Source organism: Aptenodytes patagonicus, chromosome Z, assembly GCF_965638725.1.
Source record: "Aptenodytes patagonicus chromosome Z, bAptPat1.pri.cur, whole genome shotgun sequence".
In the NCBI taxonomy this organism is placed as follows: Eukaryota; Metazoa; Chordata; class Aves; order Sphenisciformes; family Spheniscidae; genus Aptenodytes; species Aptenodytes patagonicus.
This window is the reverse complement of record NC_134982.1, coordinates 65,567,448-65,588,508: the sequence shown is the minus strand read 5'-3', so window position 1 is coordinate 65,588,508 and position 21,061 is coordinate 65,567,448. Positions and strand designations below refer to the sequence as shown.

General features: G+C 38.6%; 1 protein-coding gene across 3 annotated transcripts in view; it reads left to right on the top strand.

The window, feature by feature from the left end:
* The window catches only part of EPB41L4A (erythrocyte membrane protein band 4.1 like 4A), a 138,883-nt gene that overhangs the window by 63,419 nt on the left and 54,403 nt on the right, over positions 1-21,061 (top strand). For all 3 annotated transcript variants that reach the window (XM_076361779.1, XM_076361777.1, XM_076361776.1), the window contains exons 3-9: positions 1,191-1,242; positions 2,370-2,448; positions 6,119-6,216; positions 9,229-9,349; positions 15,345-15,432; positions 17,581-17,669; positions 18,060-18,123. In XM_076361779.1, the coding sequence (XP_076217894.1) occupies positions 1,191-1,242; positions 2,370-2,448; positions 6,119-6,216; positions 9,229-9,349; positions 15,345-15,432; positions 17,581-17,669; positions 18,060-18,123 (591 nt within the window). The remainder of the gene's footprint in view (positions 1-1,190; positions 1,243-2,369; positions 2,449-6,118; positions 6,217-9,228; positions 9,350-15,344; positions 15,433-17,580; positions 17,670-18,059; positions 18,124-21,061) is intronic.

Here is a 21,061-nt window from a genome sequence, read left to right as displayed (position 1 = left end):
TCAGTCCTCCTCAAGCCTCCTCAATTTGCTCTTTACAGCAGCTGTGTTCTGCAGCCTTTTGTTTCCAGTGTTTTAAGAAGAGGTGCCAGTCTCAGCTGGTCCAAAAAGTTTGTGTATGAGGGAAAGGGACTGGAGAAAAGGAAGACAAGAATGATCTTGGCAGCTGCCTCTGCACTTTCTTCCAAAACTGAATCATAGAAATGTCAAGCTAAGGAAGAAATAAGTTGCTCGAGGGATTACAAGAGCAGGATGCTGGTGACCTGTGTAGCTATAATGAGAAGTACACAGCTGGTCTGTGGTCAGCAGTAATATCAGAATAACTTCTATTAGAAGTTTGATAAAGGCAGGGCAGAGCAATTAGTGAGAAATTATACTGCAGATTGTCTGTTGAACAAATGGTATGAAACCCCTTGTAACACTTCATCCCTCTGTGGTGTACTAAGTGTACCTCGATCATCTCTGACACATTTGTCCAACCAGTCCTGTAAACCATCCGGTGGAAGAGTCTGTGCCCTCCTACCTTGGTGCCAATTTCCAGTCATCCACTCTTCCTGCTACTAGAAACAGTTTCTGAAAATCGAAGCTAATTTTTCTTTGCTTCTAGTTAAGCCAATTTCTTCATACTTAGTGGACATGAAGAAAAATTGATCGCTATGTTGTTACAGCAATTTCTCAGGTGTTGGAAGAGTGCTGTTATGCCTATTCCCCCCTACAGTCTTTTGTTTTTCAGAAAACAAGTGAAGCCCCTTCATTCTTTCCTTGTAGATCCTGTCTTACATGCTTTGTTGTTGCTGTTTAAATTTAGAGTTATCCTGCTTAGGTTAATCTCCCAGGAAGAAAATAGCAAGGTTGCACGTCCATATACTATAGCTATAGCAGATCAGGTAGGCACCAGCGGGTACTTAATATGATACTTCTGTAGAGCCAGCTTGTCACGAGCCTGAGGTGTGGTGGCTCTTACCAAACAGATTTCCTTTTAGGGAGACCCCTACCCCCAGAGAAGATACGCAACGTTAGACTTGTACAGACAGTGTTTCTCTGATCAGAAGCTGGCGCAGGTTTGTCATTAGCAGACTGAAGTGTGTCTGTCTGCTAATAAGTATCAATATGTGAATAAATATAGAATTGCAATTGTTCTGTATTAATTTTCCATGTTAAGTGACTAATGTCCATAATTATCTGTCTCACAGTACTGGCTGGATCCTGCAAAGACCCTTGCTGAACATAAAGAATTGATAAACAGTATGTATTTAATTTGAACTTAACGTAGCTGAAGATGAAGTAACAGAGGCAATATTCCATATATACAGCCTGTACATCATTTATATACTAGTCGCAACAGATTGATAGTTCTTGAACAAGTTTATTACTGCAGTTCATAGCTGTATCAAAATTTCACACATAGATTGAACATACCATCATTTTCCAATAATTTGTGTGATTATTGTCCAAAGATTTCTCTGTGCTTAAATTTTACTTTAGAATAATAAATGGTGCTATTCTTAACTTGTATAATTAATCTTGTAGTAGCTGTGATACCTCTACCATACTGTACCATACCATAACCAGCTTAGATTCCTTTTCTCTGCTGAAAGTAAAGTAGTGCTTCTTACTGATAATAGTGTCTGCTGTTACTGTCACTCTTCAGATATCACAGATGCAAGATCTGTTATTTTTATTATAATTAAAGAACATAAGATTATTTTACTCAAGAATTTGGAGACCTTCTGTAAAAAGATGTAGAAGTGGAGCATGCATGGGATAAATGCAGCTGTAACAATTTTGGTACTGAGTTAACTGAATCTTTTGGGAGAATAACATTTTTAGAAGGTGAATTAGAAGAGCTTTTCCAAATATGTCTTAATTAAAGTGGCACATATTTAAGGTTGCTCCATAAGATATTTGAAAGTGTGGAAGGGATTAGTATTCAGTATTATTAGTTACGACCGGGAATCACATTTCATGCACAATTAGATTTTTCAAAAAGCTTCAGTGGAAATAGTATCTAAAAGTCAAAATCAAACAGTAAAAAAAAAATCTTTGCGAAATAGTGGGTTAGCAATGAAATCTAAAGTCAGGTCTTCAAAATAAGCAAAAACTCCAAGTAGACAGACAAGCTGTGAATAAACAAACACAAGACTAGAAAAATAATAATAAAAATCTTTTTCTTACTTTTTTTTTCTCATGTGTAATGAGTATAGATGTACAGATTTGCTATGTGGATGTAAGATTTTTTTCTGAAATTTTCAAGTTTCATAAAATACTAAGATAGGCTTCTTAGTAACTGTGTTATAGTCAACTAGTAACAATTCATAAAAATTAACAGTTCATAACAACTAACTTTTGCACTGAATATTTTTTTCCCTCAGCTGGACCACCATACACTTTGTATTTTGGCATTAAATTCTATGCAGAGGATCCGTGTAAACTTAAAGAAGAAATAACAAGGTATAGTATTTAATAAGTGTAGTTTGTTGATTTCAGGGTAGTAATCTGTTCCAGCCACATGCATATTGTTGTGGTGTGGCTGGGTTTTTTTATTTTTTTTCCTTGAACACCTGAACGTTTTTGCTTGAACACGTATGTGTAGGAAGAGAATTGTGACTAGCTTCACAGTGGTTGGTATGGACAGCTATTTGGAAGCCCAAGATGAAAAGGTGCTCTCTAGTGCATCAAAAATCAAAGGGACTTGATGTGCATTTGTGGGTTTTTTTTAAGGAATGCGTTGTCATTTCTGTATTTATATTGTGCTGTAATCAAGTTTAGAGTTTACTTGGATATCAAATATAAATACAGGGAATTTTCTTCTTTATTGGACATAGCTTAAATTCCAGAACTGTTTTTCAAGAGGATTTCTTTTGGTCTTTCTAAAAATATGCAAAGGAAATTGAAGAGTTGCATGCTTTTGATTCTTTTAACTAAGCTTGGCCTCTACAAAATATGAGGATGCACACACTAACACATGCACACGCATGCACACAGACATATACACACACATGCTTGCCTGAACTGTCACACACAGGGTTTTCTGTTTGCTTTATTTATGAAAGGTCTGTGACAAATAGTTTTAGGTTCAAAAGGAAATTTGAGAATTTGGATAGGTAGGCGGACAAAATTATTGTGCTGGCTTGCATTAATAAATGCCAAAATATTTCTTTTGATGTCCTAGGAATATGACACACGAGAATTCATTAGAATGCATGCAGGGTTTTTAATTTTCCTTAATCAAAGGTAGCAGTTGTTGCAGCACAGGCAGAATATTTTTCTTGTACCAGAGTGAGAAAATTCTTTTGTTTCCATACTGGCACAGCAGGAACGGAAGTCTCCAATATAAGAAGATTGAGGCTGGCCTGGTAAAGATAATAAACACTGTGACTTTGCAGGTAAAAGAGCGTAAGCTGGCTGCAATGTGATGCCCCCGTATCGTGAAAGTTTGATGCAATTTTCCTGTACTTTTCCAGAAGCACTTTCAACCCTGTTCACAGGGGAAGACAGATGGCCCTGGGAAGAGCGCTTCAGCCACCGAACCTGTTGTGATTGCTATCTGGGAGGCAGGGTGGATTTCTGTCTGGGAAATGACAGGGGCTAAATTTTCAAAAACTGTTTCTCTTTGCCTTGTGATAAGGTCAGTCAGTGATTAGGTGTGCAGATCTAGTCGAGAAGCATTTCAGTACAATTAATAAGCCTCTGTTCATGTCTGCACAGTGTTTGGTCATGCAGAATTTGCACCGTAGAAGGTACAGAGGGAAGGCATAAGAAAGCTATATGCTTGTATTGACACTCTTCAACAAAACACATTGTATAGTTAAATGTCCTCAACATTTCTGAGCATTTATTCCTATAGGCTCTTAAACCTTGGAAGAAAGGTATACCTTTCAAAAAAAAAAAAAAAAAAACAAAACCAAAAAACCCCCTCCTTCTGCTTAGGAGCAATTAAAGGCCCTATTTTTCTTTATAGTAATAATTTTCTGCCCAGGTGTGTAATTCCAGTGATGTGTTATCCATTTTGTGCTAACTGATGTGTTTCTTTGGAGCACGTGTTTGTTATTTTAATGGATATTAGAGTGGAGTCTGTTGTTATTAGATGTTGGTGATCTGTGGTGTTACATGATTACTATTTGCAAATAATGAAAACCTGTCAAATTTGTAATTGCTTCACAGCAAAAATCTATCTGGCTTGTAGGCAAAAGCTAACACCGCAGTGATTCATATCAACATTTGCTGGTTGTGTTTGCTAGAGCAAACTAGCGCTTAGGTGCTATTATATATGCATGACAAACTTGACAGCACGCAAGATGAGAGTGCTTTAGCTACAAGTTTGGACAAAAGGCCTGGTTTTGTGAGGAGCTTAGCGGCTTCAGTGGGAATTGAGATCATTCACTAAATTATAGGAGTCACTTAAGCACTTAACAGTTGGCTCTGTTTTTTGCAGGGAGGTGGTGTTTTTTGCAGTTTCCTATCCTGCTTTATTTTGAGGCTACACTATGAGAATGCAGAAATATAGATACCTGCTACATGGAAAAGACATTTGTAGCATCAGCTGGTATGAAGCTCTGCACTGTAGAGATGCAGAAGTGCTGACAGAAAGACGGGTGCATGTCAGAAATGCATTTCATGTTTAAAAGAAGGTGCTGTGTACTCCATAGTAGATGTAAAATCATCTTTGTCATTATCATCATTCATACTGAGAAGATTTGTCTAGGTAGGACTGGCAAGCATAAGCTAGAAGCTAGAAGCAGTACTGAGGTATTGCTTAGAGTGAAGAAACACTGAGTGTATGTGCTTTGCGTTGCCTATGACATTCCCAGAAAGTTCTCATGCAGTGCCCTGGTCCTTTAAGGTGGAGAATATTAGCCATTTTTTTAAGGATGGACATTCCTACTAGAATATCTGTCACAGCACAAATTCTGGGGATCATTAACCAGAAAGACACTGGTATCCTTATTCAGAGGCTAATCTGGGCTGATAAAGTCTAGTAAATTTGATTGGATCTTAAATGATTTGTGCATCAGCTATCATGTAACCAGCAGTTTGCTAACTTCCCTGAAATCAGCATGATGCACTTTGAACTTACAGATTATTCCAAGGTGCTTTCAGAAGTAACTTGTACTAACGCAGAATGAATTATTTGCAGTATAGCTGAATGGCTCTATGTAGATAAAGTTGAATTAGTGAATAATGAAAAAGCTATATGCTTGTATGGATGACCATTATTTTTTCTTTAAAAGTTACCTTCTCAGTATTGTTACCTTTTGTATGAACTTGGTGTAAAGAAATTAGCTTAGGATGATGTGAAACACTGCGTAAATCTGTTGCAATAAAACCAGACAAAACCCAAACAATGTTTAAAAGATTTCCTCTAAATGCGTATGGACAGTTGCAAAACCAAGCAGATCCTTTGTACGATGGCTTGTTTTCTTGTCTTTACTTTTCCATCTGTTTTGTGCATACTGTTTCACTGTAAATGGTCTCAGTACGTGCTTCATCAAGTGTAGCAGCAGGTTATGACTTTGAAAATTACATTTTTACCCCTGCTGTCTCTATTCCAAGAAGGAGAGTACCCTATGCTATGACAGATACAGTTAGCTGCTGATGGTATGCCCATCCATTTTTTTCATGGGAGTATGGACTCCATCAAATCGACTTGCTGCTCTAGAGTTGATACTCTGGTGTGTGGAGGGGAAACCTTTCAGTCAAGAAGTATCCAATACCCAGTTCTCCCTTATGCTGATCCACTGATCAGGTTAAACTTTGGCCCTTTGATAGGTTTCTTGTTCAATTTTTCTGATTCCTAGCCCTCTTCCCCACTTCCTGACTGCTCTATGAAAGTCAAAAGAGAAAAATTACATTTTTAGGAGTAAAATGTATTGTATCTGCACAACGTAAGCAGATGGAAAAATTGCAGAGTGCTTCCCTACCTAGGTTCTTTCACTAGGTTAATCTTAGTTGTTACTTCAAGGTCAGTAGGGGAAAAGTCATTCAGAGAGGAATACAGTTTTTGACTGTCACATAGTTATGTATGTGATATGTCTTCAGTAAACTGGAAGATGATGAAACATTACGTGGAGCATCAGACTCAATATTGAAATAACAGCTTTGTTTTCTCTCTGTGTTTTAGGTATCAGTTTTTCTTGCAGGTCAAGCAAGATGTTTTACAGGGTCGCTTGCCTTGTCCAATCAACACTGCAGCACAGCTGGGAGCATATGTAATTCAGTGTAAGTTCTGTCCAACTGAGAGCTTATTTCTTTTAATCCTGTATTATGATTAATTTTAAGTGGTGACTGAAGATTTCACTAACGCTTTATGCATTCATTTCAAAACAGAACAAAACTAGTGTGACTGATCTCAGCTGAAGAACTGTAAATAGATGACCATTCTGAACAGATAATGTAGAAGCAATATAGAAGCTAATGTAAAGAAGAAACTGAAAAGTCAGTCTGAAGAGTCTGCCAAACACTCTTTGCCTTGCTGAGGAATACCTTATCATGTACTTAAGACTTTATGACTTACTCTGGATTGCATATAGAGTATGACAAAACCTTCATCAGGAGGTTTACAGATTTGATGGGCTATTGGCAGCCTCCAGCCAACAAAGTCTGTCAAATAAAACATTCTTTCAAAAATTACATTATGTCAGTATGAATGCGCCTATGCTTGAAGGGAGGATGTGTTTTAACCTGAAGTGAAGAATTTTAATTCTATCTGTCACTTATCTGCATTCACCCATCAGTAGTTAGCTTTTCAGAAGTGGTTGTTATATCCTGCATACTTGATAGAACTAGCAATCAATTAGAAAGGAGCTGTCTGTCTACCAGTTAGTTATTCCTTTCACATTACAGCTCAAGCTCTATATTCAAACACAACTGGTAACCAAAAATCGTATGATGAGCCATGCTGGGACATGTACCTGTAATTTGTTCTATGTTAAATTTGGATTTCTTATCAGTGATACATATTAACCAAAGATTATTTGTTATTGGTGTTCCAAGTATGACTCAACAACACTTAATACAACATAAAAAACAGTCCTCCTTTCATTTCCATTTTAATAACAAAGCAGAATAACTTGTGTATGAAATGGGAGTGGGCATTATACAGAATTTCACGGTGTGTTATATATGTTTCTGAAAAGCTAAAATTTCAGGCAGTTTTTATTTTTGTGCAATTATTTTTAATTTCATTTTGCCATCTAAGAAATGTGACATGTCATACTCTGAAAAACTGTTTGCAACGCACATTTCACTTTACTGGCATACGTGCCCTCCTTGAAAAACTATTGCAAGTATGAAGCAGGAAAATATGTAATGATGGTAACATCTTAATCATATTATGAGAAATGAGTAAAAAGAATAAATTCTTGTCCTTAGTCATTTTGTAAGGTGGTTAGAGTATGGGGAGCTGTTGTTTTGGTATAAAATCCTGTTCCCGTGATTCTAATCTCAGATATTCTATTGGAAAACAATGAGGAAGCTCATGTGGGAGAGGAGAGCTAAAGCATGGCAAAGATTACATAAAGTGGGTTAAAGTTAGTCCTGGCACCAGCAAGCATACATTCCCATTGACTCTATAAAAAACTTTGTCCTTTTATTTAGGGCCTGCAGTTGTTCAAAGTATATAAAGACACCTAAAAAATGTTTGTGTCAGATACTGAAAATATGAACCCAAAGCATCAGCACCGAGGTCAACAGCCTTTCCAAGGGTGATGTGCCAGATCATGCTTTTTTCTTTTCCAAACTGAGATGAAGTGCATTTGTGGGAATTCAGAAATAGCCGAGAAGCTCTGCTTCTGTAATGATACAGGTGGTGTCTTTCCCAGTGGAGCTAGCAGCTGCTGAGATCTGGAGGAGGAGCCACGGCCACGTGTTCTCCCAGAGTCCTCTACCCATGTCCTGCTCCAGCCATGGGCCCTGCTTTCACCAAGCAGGTTGTGCCTGTATGTCATCTTTGGTCTCCGGGCAGATCCTGTCCTTAGCACATGAATCGTTTCCTCCTTTTGTAGCCAAAGACTGCAGACTATTATGGTTGTGATGGTGGAAAAACTAGTACCCATGGCACAGTTATGGCATGGGTATAGCACAGAATATACCAATTTTCCTATTGCGAATGCTGGAGTTGTTACTGTTGTAGACATTCCTGTTCTTGTTCCTGCTATGGGCAAGGACCACACCGTTTTTACGGAGGTTTTCTAGAGAAACTTCTCAGCATGTCTAGTGAGCAGATCACTGTCTTGTTCTGGAAACATCATTAAATTCTGGAAAGAAACATGAGTTATTAGATGAGTCTTCTTGGCTCTTGAAGCCTCCTTTTGGCTATGTGTTTGGCTTAGTGGGCATTGGATAGCAACCTTCCATGAAGCTTTTCTCAGAGCAGCCCAGTTTACGCAGGTTTTACAGAGGGTTATTAAAAAATTGAAATACTAACTTTCGCAGAGTTTCTCAGATAGATGCAATTAGAGTTAAGATCAGTAGAAGTGGGTTCTGACCAAGGTGCGTATTTATTTTATAATTGCATGGCAACATGTAAACTGGTAATGACTAATGTATGCAAATTCAAGGTTGTTTCAAAGAAAATTGTTGGCTATTCATTAGGTTCTTTTCTTTAAGAAAATTCTTTTAAAAATTATTTTGATTTTGAAATAATGTTCAGGAAATATATTGATATTTTACTGAAAAATGAAGTCTTGTGTTTCCTCACAAGAAACGATGCTTACCCTTAGAAGGGCGTACGTCTAGGTGTCTCAGGACATTTGTCTCCATTAGCATTCCCACACTGACATTTATGTTAGGAGTCCCAGCAAGAATATGGATCCGTTCTGTCTGTAATATTACAGCTTATCATGAGGGCATAGGTATTAAAAAAAATTAGACTTTCCTTCTACACTTGTTTTACATATGCTGCCAAATAATATATGTAATCAAATTTCAACTTTGCTGGCTTGGACAAAATTGTATCTAGTCCTGTAGAAGTGGTAGGTTTCCTTTCAAAACCTCTAGCTCTTTGAACCTTTCATTTCTCTTTTAAAATGATTGAAGACATTTTTTCTTGGTTTTATGTGCACTAAAATGAACAGTTCTGTACTGTCTTTGGGTTTTTTAACTGCATGGTAAATTGACAGTCAGTTGGAAAGAGGTGGCTTGGCAACAAACAGGTGGATTATACGACATAATTTTTGGTTAACATAAAGCGTTGAAAATAGGTGACCTTTCTTTCCTTTTTGTGTCCTCTAGCTGAGCTGGGGGACTATGACCCGTACAAGCACACTGCAGGTTACGTCTCGGAGTACCGCTTTGTTCCAGACCAGAAGGAAGAGCTGGAGGATGCCATAGAGCGGATACACAAAACTCTGATGTAAGAATTCAGTACTGTTGGGAATTTGGCAGGTAACCTCAGATTCAGAGATGCTTGTTAGGTGGGGAAGGGAGCAGCTTGTGGTGCAGTGTGGAGGTCTCTAGACCAGAGGAGAGAACACAGGGCGTGCAGTTACGTCCCTCAGAAGCAGAAAACATTTTGCGTAATTGGAGTTGTTCTTTTAGGAACTGAGTAGGACAATAACTGGAAATACAATGGGTGTCAGACCTAGGTATGGGTGTTTCAGAACCAGCAGTTTTAATAGCGCTTCTGTTTCCTCTTACTTTTGTAGTTAAAACGAATGAAACAAAAATGTGTGAGTTCAGTTCCCTGTTCCAGGACAGATTTCCTGCATAATTTTGGACAAATTGCTTATTATGCCCATGCCTCAGTCTGCTCTCTGTAAAATGGAGATAATAACATTTCTTTTCTTCGTACTGCCCTGTGTATTCACATAAACTGTTAGGACAAAACCACTTTTAATCTAATAACGTACAGCACTTGGTACAATGAAGCCTCTATTTTCTTGCCAGATCCTTAGCTGGGGTAATGAAGGAGTGCTTGTAGCAACCTGCATGAATCTTTGTGGGAGCAGCTCACATTGCAGGAGCTACCAGGAAAGCAGTTTGTATGCTCATGGTTTAAGTGATAATCTCAGTTGCAACATGTGTGTGAATTAAAGAGCCAGTCTGGTTTTACAAGCATCAAGTCCTTTCATTTTATTAACCAACATGTCTTACATAAAACATATTGGCAGTGGTCAATATAATGGATCGCACTGTAAGGAAGAACATATGATGTCTAAGGAAAAAAGCAGCACCTAGAAACAAGAGTCTTCAGGCAGCACTGAATAACACAGGGTATTCAAAGTGCTGGTTTCTGGACAAAAACCAAATAAATTCCAAAACTTTGCATGTGATCTTAAAGCAGTGGGAACACGGGTTACTTGGTGGGCCTCAAAATAATTTTGGTTTAAACTGAACAAGGCACTACAGAAGTTCACAGGCATTGAAACTGTACCTGATAACATTTCTTATGTATGAGAAGGAGCTGAGACAGCTGGAATAAGCTAGAGTTATGGTACTTGGCAGGGGCAACTGGTCAAGAGGTTGCAGGAGGAGGATATTAGGCGCGCTGCAGACAGGACAAAGGAGAACTCCAGAGATCTGAACCATGTATGTCAACAGACCTGGGAGATTCATGCAATCCCAACTTAACCTTTGCAAAAGCTGGAAAAGACAGATTCATTTTTACAATAGAGACTGCAAAACTTCAATTCTCCATCTTCTAGTTATTGGCATAATAATCATCTTGGACACAAAACATGTGAGTTGTACTATCATTGACATTCTGGATAAACTCTGCCTGATGGTGGATCCCGAGATGCTGCTTTGGGAATCAGTTGATTTTTTGTCAGACTGCAATTTGTGCATACAATGCCTTCCCTTGATTACTTGTCAACGGGGTGGGAGGCAAAACTACAATAAGGACAACCAGGGGATGGATTGGGGTGCCCAATAGATAAGCAAAGCAAGAAAAAAACTTGTAACCTCTGGCCCCATCAGTTCTGTCACTGCTTGAGAGAGGAACAACAGCAGTAATGTAAAAAACCCCATAGCAATCTCATAGGGAAGTTGGAGCAAAGAACATAATTTCCAGTAAAGAACGCAGAGCCAGAAAGTGATCCTGTGTGAATATAGCTTAAATACTAGATGCATTTGCAGCAGCTGTGTAAGTAGTCTTCTTAAAGAGGATGTTTAACTCTACACTGTCTCTAGGCATACAAAAAATATAGAAAAATCCCCAGCAATTCAGAGCCACTTTTTGTCCCAATTACTCATTTTTAGAAATGGCCTTCTACGTATGAAATGCTTTCAGTGAGAGTAGTTTTAGACTGAAGTACTCTTGATGTATGAGTAACAGAGGCCGAACCACCAGTCACTGTGTGAAAGCACTGGAAGTCAGAGGGATTTGGCTTCCCAGCCTGCTGTTCCAAATATTAGACCACATATTTGCCTTCAAAAATGCAAAATGTGAAATTGGTTTTGAAAATAAAACATATGCCAGAAGTTCAACCGTACGAAAATCCAAAATAAACATTTACTTGCTCATCTCCAAGTTCATGTTCCTGGTAAGTGTAAAGAAGCTTGTTCTAACAAATCCAAGTTAGGTGCAATTGTGATATAACCATTTATTAAGATGAGAGCACTAAGAAACATTTTATGAGTATGTTCATCATACCCTTTGTCAAAGTAATGTAGAGATAATCAGAGCTAGCCATCTCGTATGTAGATCTAGATTTCTTGATTCTCTTGCTATAATGAAGCCACAGTCTAGATAAAGGTTAAATAATTTCTTGCCTGTAGTTTTGCATGTTAGTGTTATTTATGCTTTGTTTAATGAGAATGGGTATTAACTCAGAGACATAGCTGTTCCTTTTGAAAAGTTCTTCTGTAATTGGAGTCTGTGCCAGTTGCCACATTGACCTGAGGTTTCTCTTTCAGGGAAGAGAGTCTGTTGTTCAATAATTATTTCTGTGTGGTTGCCTGACTGCCTTATAGTAACTGATGCGTTACAGAGAACCTTACTGCAGGTCCTTTTGTGAACTAAGAATGTACTGTTTTTTCTGTTCTAGAGATTGGAAACTGAGTCACAGAGAATTTGTTTGGTTCAACATCACAGAGGTTACGTTTGAGAAATGAAACTTGAGATGAATTACTATGTACCAGGTCACTGATACTAAGCAACCTTCATTCCTCTCTCTCAAGTTTCTCTAGTCATTAGTGTAGTAAGTCAGATTAAGACCCATTTGCCTCAAAAAGTTTATAACCTTGAAGATGAAATTCAGAAGCCAGGGGAACAGAGGTTGCAAAGAGGATTGATAACTGTCTTAACACTGTCTCTAGTGTTTTTATACGCTTATTGATCTAAAGCTCTGATACTTCTTTGCTGCTTGGCTGCAGTTAGGTGTCAGGGATTTAGCAGCATCAGGAAAGAGAGTGAAACTAAGGTGTACCCACCCATTGCTAGTTCAGCCTGACCCTCATCATCAGCACTGCCAGCATTGACTTCTGCACAGGTGACAGCGGTCTCTTTAGTTAAGAAGTTTGAAGCTAGGATGGCTGAGGGCATATCCCAAATTATCTGACCTACCAGAGACATTTTAGGGACAGGTTTGTGATACGGTTTGGAAGAACTTCTTTATCCTTTCTGGAGCCCAGCATGGAAGCATGGGGTTTTTTTGCAAGACAGCTGTGGTATTGCATGTACCTTGCTTCTGCTAGTTATGTCCAGATAAACTGTTTTTGGTTGCAGGTTATGTCTCAGTTTTTTACACAGCACAATAGCTATTCAGGTATTCATTCAGGATGCATTTTTTTGAACAAGTTTCTGAATCAAGTAAGGTGAGGGAAGTCAGAGGTGCAGGGGGGTTTCTGACGGCATCAAGTCTCTGCAGCCTGCCTGCTGCGACTGTTGTCCCATCTATAAACCAGCATGACAATCCCAAGGTCAGATAGCAGGGTGAGGTGACCTTCTGTTGTCATGCACATCTGGAGGAGCAAGCAGGGGCTTCAGGGCTTGCACGTGAGGAAGCAGGCACTCGTGGTGCTGGAGGAGGGATATGAGCCCTCAGTGCAAATGGGAGAGCTTGTGTTGGCCCTCTGACATTGCTTGTTCCAGACTGCAGCAGATCTGGGACTAACTGATACTTGGCAAGTCAGCTGTTGGTGTATTTTGAATCGATATTACATGGTGTCAGTGGGACATAAGGAAAGCTAAAATGCCCCTGATAGTTAGCTTTGAGAGTAGCTTTCAATATTGTTTAGGGCCATCAGTGGCACTCAGGTGCTCTTTGTCCATCTAAATGAGTGGTGCATGTCAGCTGCATGGCTGTTACATTGCCTGCTCTGTCATTACCAACTGCAAAGACTGTTTTAGTTTTGCGGTGTATTGTCAGGTTGTATGATGCTGAGGAGAGTTTGTTTTTTCATACACAGTAAAAATGAAACACTTAGCCTTTGTAATGGTGGGAATTGTTTCTGTCCCTGACATTCCCCTCTTCCCTTCATGTTCTTTCTTCTCCATCTGCATTTGGGAGGACTTCTTCCTCTGGCTTCCATCTGCTTCCTTCAGAAGCTCCGGCGCACATCTTTCCTTCCTTTAATATTTTTGCAAATGCACTTTCTTATAAATTAGGTATTATTGTGAAAATATTTATACATGTGCACACACTTACTTGACATTTGTGCCTTTTGGTACTTTCAGAGACAGCTGAGAATGGTGGGATAAGCACATCAGCATTTTTCTAAGTATGGTCAGTAAGGAAACACTAACAGCGGTATTTAAATTGGTGTTGGATTCTAGCACTAATTCAGTAATGGGGTAATCCACTCTGCTCAGGGCTGGTATTTCACCTCCCTGGGAACTCAGTAAGACAATACTGCTCCAGTGAATATTTTGCTTACATTTCTGAGAGCTACCACCAAGATTTAAAAAAAATCAAGCTGTGGAGTAAATTTTTATAGCAGAAGTGGATAAAAGACGTCAGATGTGACAATGCTGACATGCTGAATATCCAGTGTTCTGCATATTCTGAATACAGAGATGAATCACAGATCTACCAGGAAATCCAGCTCTTGAAGAAAGGGATTTCTCTTACAAGCTTCAGGTCTGCTGCTTTTCCAGGAGTCCTTGGAAAGAAGGGCTAACGCCTGAAATAGTACCAGTGCTGCTACATGGATAAGATGGGCTGAAGCAGCCCATCTCCCAGATACAAAGAAGGCATTTTAAATACCTATACTATTGCATTCATGCTAGCACTGCTCTTTCACATCTTTCACATTGGATGTGTTTTTTTACTTCGTCAGGCATAACACAAAGTTGGGAAAACCTGGAAAGTAGCTGCTTTTGTGCATATTGCAGGACTTCTCCAGGTCTTGAGTCAAAATGTTGAGCTCTGCTTCACACTTTCAGTTTGAAAGGTAGCAAATGCAGTGAAGTATTTCCCCAAGAGGACCATCACAGGATGAAACAGGAGATGCATATTTTTGAGTTGATATTTTCACAAGATGTGCTGTACTTTCCCAATAACAGTCCAGTAGCTTTCATGGAAGTATTAAAAAGGAGTGAAGATGAAAATGCAGCTTCAATTATTTCAGGCTTGCAACAGAGCGTCTTGCTCTTGTATCAATGGCTGTTATTAAGGGAAGAACAAATTCAATTCTGAGGATGTCTATTGAAGGCTTTGAATTTATGTAGTCATTTTGTTCTTTTTGAAAGTAAATCCTTCATTATTGATGTTCATAGTAGCCATGTTTTTTTCCCCACCAGTTTTACCCTATTGTTTCCTACCAGCATGCAGCTGATGGTAGTTTTTAACTGATGAATTGGTATTTGCAGATAGGAAGGCAAGCTGGATCTTTGAAACTGGTAATGTCTTGAGACAGACTCCAAACTTTGTTTTCACAGTAGCAGACTTGGGTATTACCAGTTGGTGTGACTTCCTGTAGGCAAGATTTTACGAAGAAAGAAATATTTTTATCTGAAGTCATGAGCCCTGCTTTCAGAAATCCTTTGTAGCTTCAGCCCTGCTATGGGGAAATAGTACCCCAGTCAATTATTCCATTCCTGCTTTATTAATAATCATACAGTTATTGGGAAAAAAGTTATTTTGCATATTCAAGCCTAAAAATGGAATGTCTGAAGTGTGTTTGTGACAGCAGGGAAAAGATTAGCCTCTGTAGTAGGCATACACTATATATATGGTAGCATATATCTGTGGTAGGATCTTACAGCAGAAAGTTTAGTAAAAGTTTGTGCCTGCTGTCCAGTCTCGCTTGGAGCAAGTGGAAGTACAGTGCTGAAAGGGTTATGACAGTCTAAAGAAATGGTAGGAAGGGTTGCATACCTGTCCAGCAAACTGTGTTTATTAATACAATCTATTTTAATATGTTGACTGGAAGCGCAAAGTTCTTACACGGAATTTTGTTTACAGGGGTCAAGTTCCTGCTGAGGCAGAAGTGAACTACTTAGGGGTGGCCAAATCCTTGGAAATGTATGGAGTAGATCTCCATCCTGTTTACGTAAGTATTGTTTAAATATTTTAAACTTGGTAACAATGAAAAAAATTTTCTTGTACTAATGTTGAGGAGAGTATTTATATATTTTAGTTGCCACAGAATAACTTGAAAGGAAATGCTGTACTTAAGAAATGCAAAGGAAGACATATTTACAGACTGAGGGGATTCATTCATTCATTCATTCACAGAAGCCTAATGGTTTTCAGATGAAAGGCTGTGATTGTATTACACCTACAAAAGACAATCAGTTATACTCTGGAAAAAACAATTCAGATAAATAAGAAGTAATTAGTGCAAGTATCAGGAGAGATGAGAGAGGGTTATAACCTTTGTCTTTGACACAAGAATTGGCACATTATTCTTGTGTAAATAACAGCAAGTGTGTCCCAAAATCTTTTCAATACCATTGCAAAAACTAGGTAGGGGTAGCAGCACCATGTCTGGCTTTTTTTAATATTCATTGTGAAGGTTTTGCTAAAGATCCAGAGTATGTTTCCAGCTTTTCCTCTGCTGTATCATGCAGCATTGCAAGTTGTCTGTATTGCCTCAGCAAAACCCTCCACTTCTTTTGTAGAACAGCATGTATGTTGGGATTGGATCCAACTTATCACCTGGAGGCTATGTGCTCGTGGTGGAAACATCATTCTATCTTGTTTGAATAATTGTGCTTGTGGCAGGTTTGTTTGAATTAAAGAAAATCAGAAGTTCAAATGGGGAGTTGTAATGTAGATAGTTCACTGAGTTAGATGTCAGTACTTTGTAAAATTACTTGAAAGAAAATAAAGAAATCAAGATACTACCAGAAGATTAAGTATGTATTTCCTGCTGAAAATTGTGTAGCCTGCAATATGAAGCATTTTTTAATGCACCCTGTGGCTTAATTGTATTCATATCCCATGCTCTGTGCCCCTCCCACCCACAGAAAGCCGGGGGAGTTACTGGAACAAGATTCAACATGATCCAGCAAAATGATATTAAAATAGCAGAGCCTGGAAGGTTTTTTTTTCTCTTAGCTTGCTTTTGCTGTGCAATGAGATCCCTGCCTGGGTAATGAGGGGTGAGTTGTAATATGCCCAAGTCTAACCCATGAATATCATCTTGCTGTTTATATTACAACAGCAACAGAAGCCGTCATTTGAGACTGAAGCCGCACACGTGAAGAGATGTAGTTCTTTTCCTCATTTGGTCATATTAAAAGTAAAGTTGCCTTTAGTAGTTAGTTCACTGAGGGGCACAGGCAGAGCTCGCAGAGGTGTGCTTGAGCTTTCTCACATCAGTAGTCACACAGAAGGACACTTTCTACAGTCAGTCCATCTCATAGTTGATATTTTTTGCGGTTCATGCTCTGCTGGTTTAGAGCTTGCAGGGCTCTTCCTCGTTGCCTCAAGTAGGCAGATGAATGAGCTTTTGCAGCTGACTTTTTTTTAACCTCATGCACTAAGTTTTGCACTCTTTCAAGTGTAGGGTGCATGTGATTTTGTTTACTGACCGTAAACTGGGGAGGCAGGGGCCTCCTGCCACTCAGCACCAGGGTTTTCATCCTCTTCTCTCCTGACACGGTTTGTGATTTGGATGCTGGCCTCAGGAATGGTTTCCTTTGGAAGAAACGATGCATGCGGCTGTTCCTTGCATGTCGCTACCCATTCTGAACAATAAAATGCTCTGAATCTCTCCAAGGAGCTACTTCCCTTGGTAGCAGTATGCAGGTGATACTATTTTAGGAGGGAGAAGGCAGCTGTGAGGTTATATTATAGTAGAATAGGTCAGAAAATCACTATTTACCTTCAGCTAAAAGTTCGGATGTCTGTTGCATTCGTATCTGAATGAAGAGTTTAGTTTCTGAGTTTTGGCCATTTGCCAAATAGCCGAAAGTAATTCCTTAAAAAAAAAAAGTTATTTTTCTTTTTCACCATGGCATGTGGAATCTCCCATTCATTTCCCTCACTGCCATTCTTTCTTGCCTCTTTGCCTCTATGCCTACAAGTTTTTGTATAGGAGTTTTCGCCAGTAGATCAAGTACTATTTTCCCATTGGCACAGAGAGTGAAACAGTATGTTCAAGTCAGTCATCAGGCTGACTTCCTCACTAGACCTCACTGCTACAGTGATACAACTTGCGATTCTATGAATGACATACATTTTTGTTTTCCAGGGTGAAAACAAATCTGAGTATTTTTTAGGATTAACACCCATAGGAGTTGTTGTCTACAAGAATAAAAAACAAGTAGGAAAATATTTCTGGTATGTACACTTCAAATGTGCAGTCTGTGCTAAAACGATAACAATGTTGTTGTATGGAAATGTATGATTTGTGATATCTATTTGAAAGGTTAATGTTATAAATTAAAAAAAAAGTGTAGTTGGAATTCGTAATCTTGGTTTGGATTATACAGATTTTTAATTCTTTGATAATCCAAGTATTGCAAAATATACTTCACCTTTATGATAGTCATGCTGAAATATTTAAATACTGCTAATTTTCTGGTGATATCTGTTGCATACCTAAAAAAATAAAATCTACCTGTGAATTCCTTTTTGTCTTTGTATGTAAATATATACAACTTTATACTTTATTATGCATGAAATGAAAGTCTCATGAAGTTCTGTCTGTCTTTTTTTCCATTTTTACAGGCCTAGAATTACAAAAGTTCACTTCAAGGAAACACAGTTTGAACTTAGAGTCCTGGGAAAAGATGTAAGTTTTTATTTAAGCCCGAAAGGAAAAAAAAAAGTAATCTCAGATCTAATGAAGTGGGAAATTTTGTGTATCCATCAAAGTCTAATTTATTTTATTGACATTTACTGCAAGAAACCATCAAAGTGAAATTAATTTTATTGATAATTACTGCAAGAAAATTACGTTATCCTCAAGTGTAGTGTGTTCCTGATGGTGCTTGCAGTTTTATTAAAGAAAGAGGAGGAAGAAAGATTTTCTGTCCACGTTTTGCAGGCAAGGGGAGAGAACTTCAGCAGAACAGTACTGAAGTAGGAATTTTATAACAAACCTGTATCATTTTATATTGTGCTCTGTAAATTAGAGTAGACTCCTTCTGCAATGCCTCGTTTATGGTGTTGCACAGTGCTTTTAAACTAGGCTAAATCTACAGGGAAAGCTAATATTAACCAAAATGTGGATGGAGAAAAACTCACAAAGCTGTGAGGCGCATGTAATTTTGTAGCTTGGAAACAGAAGCAGCCACATAATATAGCTCGAAACCCATTTGTCAGAGTTTAACTTCTTTGTGCTGTTAGACCGTTGGAGAGAAAACAATGTTGGTACCAGTGGAGCAAGGATAGCAGGTTGATAGCAAGAGAAGAGGTTTTAAGATAGGGTCAGTGGAAAAAAGAGAAAGATATTTATCACCCGTTGGGCACGTGGGGCAGGGGCGGGAGGAGGATAGTGTTGAGGCTATAGGGACAATGATGAAGTGTAATAGAACAGATAGTTGCAGTCAGTCTGTGGTTTTTGGTATCTGGTTGAGTTATAAGTTTAGTTTGCTTATTCATTTTTTGAAAATACTTTGTAGGTCTCTCTGGAATATCAGGACTGAAAGTTTATAGTTTTGAAGAAGTATTAACCTCGTGGCAGTATTCCCCTTTACTGATTATCTGTGTATCTTCATTCATCTATGTAGTGGTTGTTAGTTCATCCACATTTTTCCATGAGGCCATTTGGTACATTAGGGACATTCTGGGAAATATAAGTGTACCCCTGACTGGTTGTCTTGGTTCTGTCGTGGACAACATTTCTCATGCCTCTGCAGATGTAGTGGCAAGTTTTGCTTTTGTTACTCCCAAGTGGTTTGTTTCTATTTGGTGTGGTGATCTATGGGAATTTTATTTCTGATTGTGTGTTTGTTGAAATCGGAGAGTTGTTTGAAGGCAGGGGGAAGGTTGGGAAAACTTTTCTCAGTGTTTCATGTGAGGGGTGAATGCCTGTTCATGTATAAACAAGTCCGAGGACTTAGAGTGAATTGCATTGAAGTGATGCTGTAGTTTCTGCTTGATGCCACATCTATATAGTTTTTGTCTGAACCATGTGGAATCGCAAAGGTTTAACATGCTGAGCAAAAAACCTGGAAGTTTTGGAAAACGTGCTTAAGTTGAGACTGTGAATGTTGATGGCTGGTGAACACTTACTATTGCGATCATAAGGCAAACACTTTGACAGCACTTGGTAATTTCAAGTCTCGACAGGTACTTTTAGGAAATTGTTCAAGAGAACAGTAAGTACAAGGGTGTGTACCATCATTAAAATCTCCTTTGCAATTAATACGCATTTGAAGTGTTTCTACAGTGCTTCATACCTGAACAAGATCAGGAGAGGCCAAAATGGCCCAGAAAAATCTTCCTTTCCCCTTTTTTTAAACATTCTGGTGGTGTTTGAACAAAATTATGTATTGGAATAAGTAAACAGTAGCCTTAGTCTCTGGATTAAAGCCATCATAACAATTTATGCTGTTCTGCACCCAGAGGAGGAAAAGCTCATCAGTGTATTTATACGACTGTATGTTCCAATACTGCTTGAAAACTTAATTCACAAATTTCTTTTATTCCTCTGGTTTTTTTGAACAAATGCTATCACTTTGTCCTTCTGAGTTTGCAGTATATGATAGGAGAGTAAACATGCCATTTTTACATCATCCTGCCTCCTGGGATATCACTTTACGGCCCATGGAATTAGTACTTTCCTTGTTTTCAGATGTGGTATACCAAGTCTGGAAGTTACCAAGTTACGTGTTTCCAGTTAGTTGGAGAGAATGCCAGAAAAGATTCAGGAAGAAAAGAAATAACGGACAATTTCCCGTGTCTTAGGCGGAGCTTTATGGCATATGGCGAAGGAGTTAACATCACGTAATAAGAAGAGCAGATTATTTCTGAGTATATTGAGTGCTTTGTGTGAATCACGTTTTCTATATTGTAGTGAAGACTCTCTGCAGGCTGGATTTTGGTTTGTGTTTTCACACACTAGCTACCTTTATTCACACTGACAGGCACCTTTCACGGGTACACCTGCTCATCAAGAGGAAGCTCTTGGTGCTTTTAGTACCGATGAAGTGTTGCTCTACCCCTGCACAGGGTTACTTGTGGTTAACTTCTTTGTTCTCCCTTTCAATAAATTTGTCTGAGACTTTTTCAGACCTGCTGAAAGAATTTGAATGTATACTTCCCACTAAAGATGTGGAAGTGGACATCCTGATCTCCTTGATAGATGACAGACATGGCGGTCTAAACATACAGATCCATGTCCTTAGGCTACCTAAAAAACACACTGTGGGGTGTCTGTGTCAGCCATATTTATGGCTGCTGAGTTTCTTGTTTGCATTGTTTCACTTTTGATAAACTTGATGATTTACTGAGCAGATTTACTTGTGCTTACTGTCTTAAAAGAAAGGTGCTTCACCTTTCCTGTTTTGTAGTGTAATCTCTTGTACTTCTTCATATCTCTTCCATGAGAACATTTCCTGTATATTTAACTTCTTTATATTTCTCCTGCATACCTGTTGCTATTTTGTGCAAGCATGACCATCAGTATTTTGGTTTTATCTTTCACTACTTTGTGTTATAAGTTTTCTCCCCAAAGCTATTGCTATTGCCCCTTCATAAACAAAATACTGCCCTTCATATCTGGC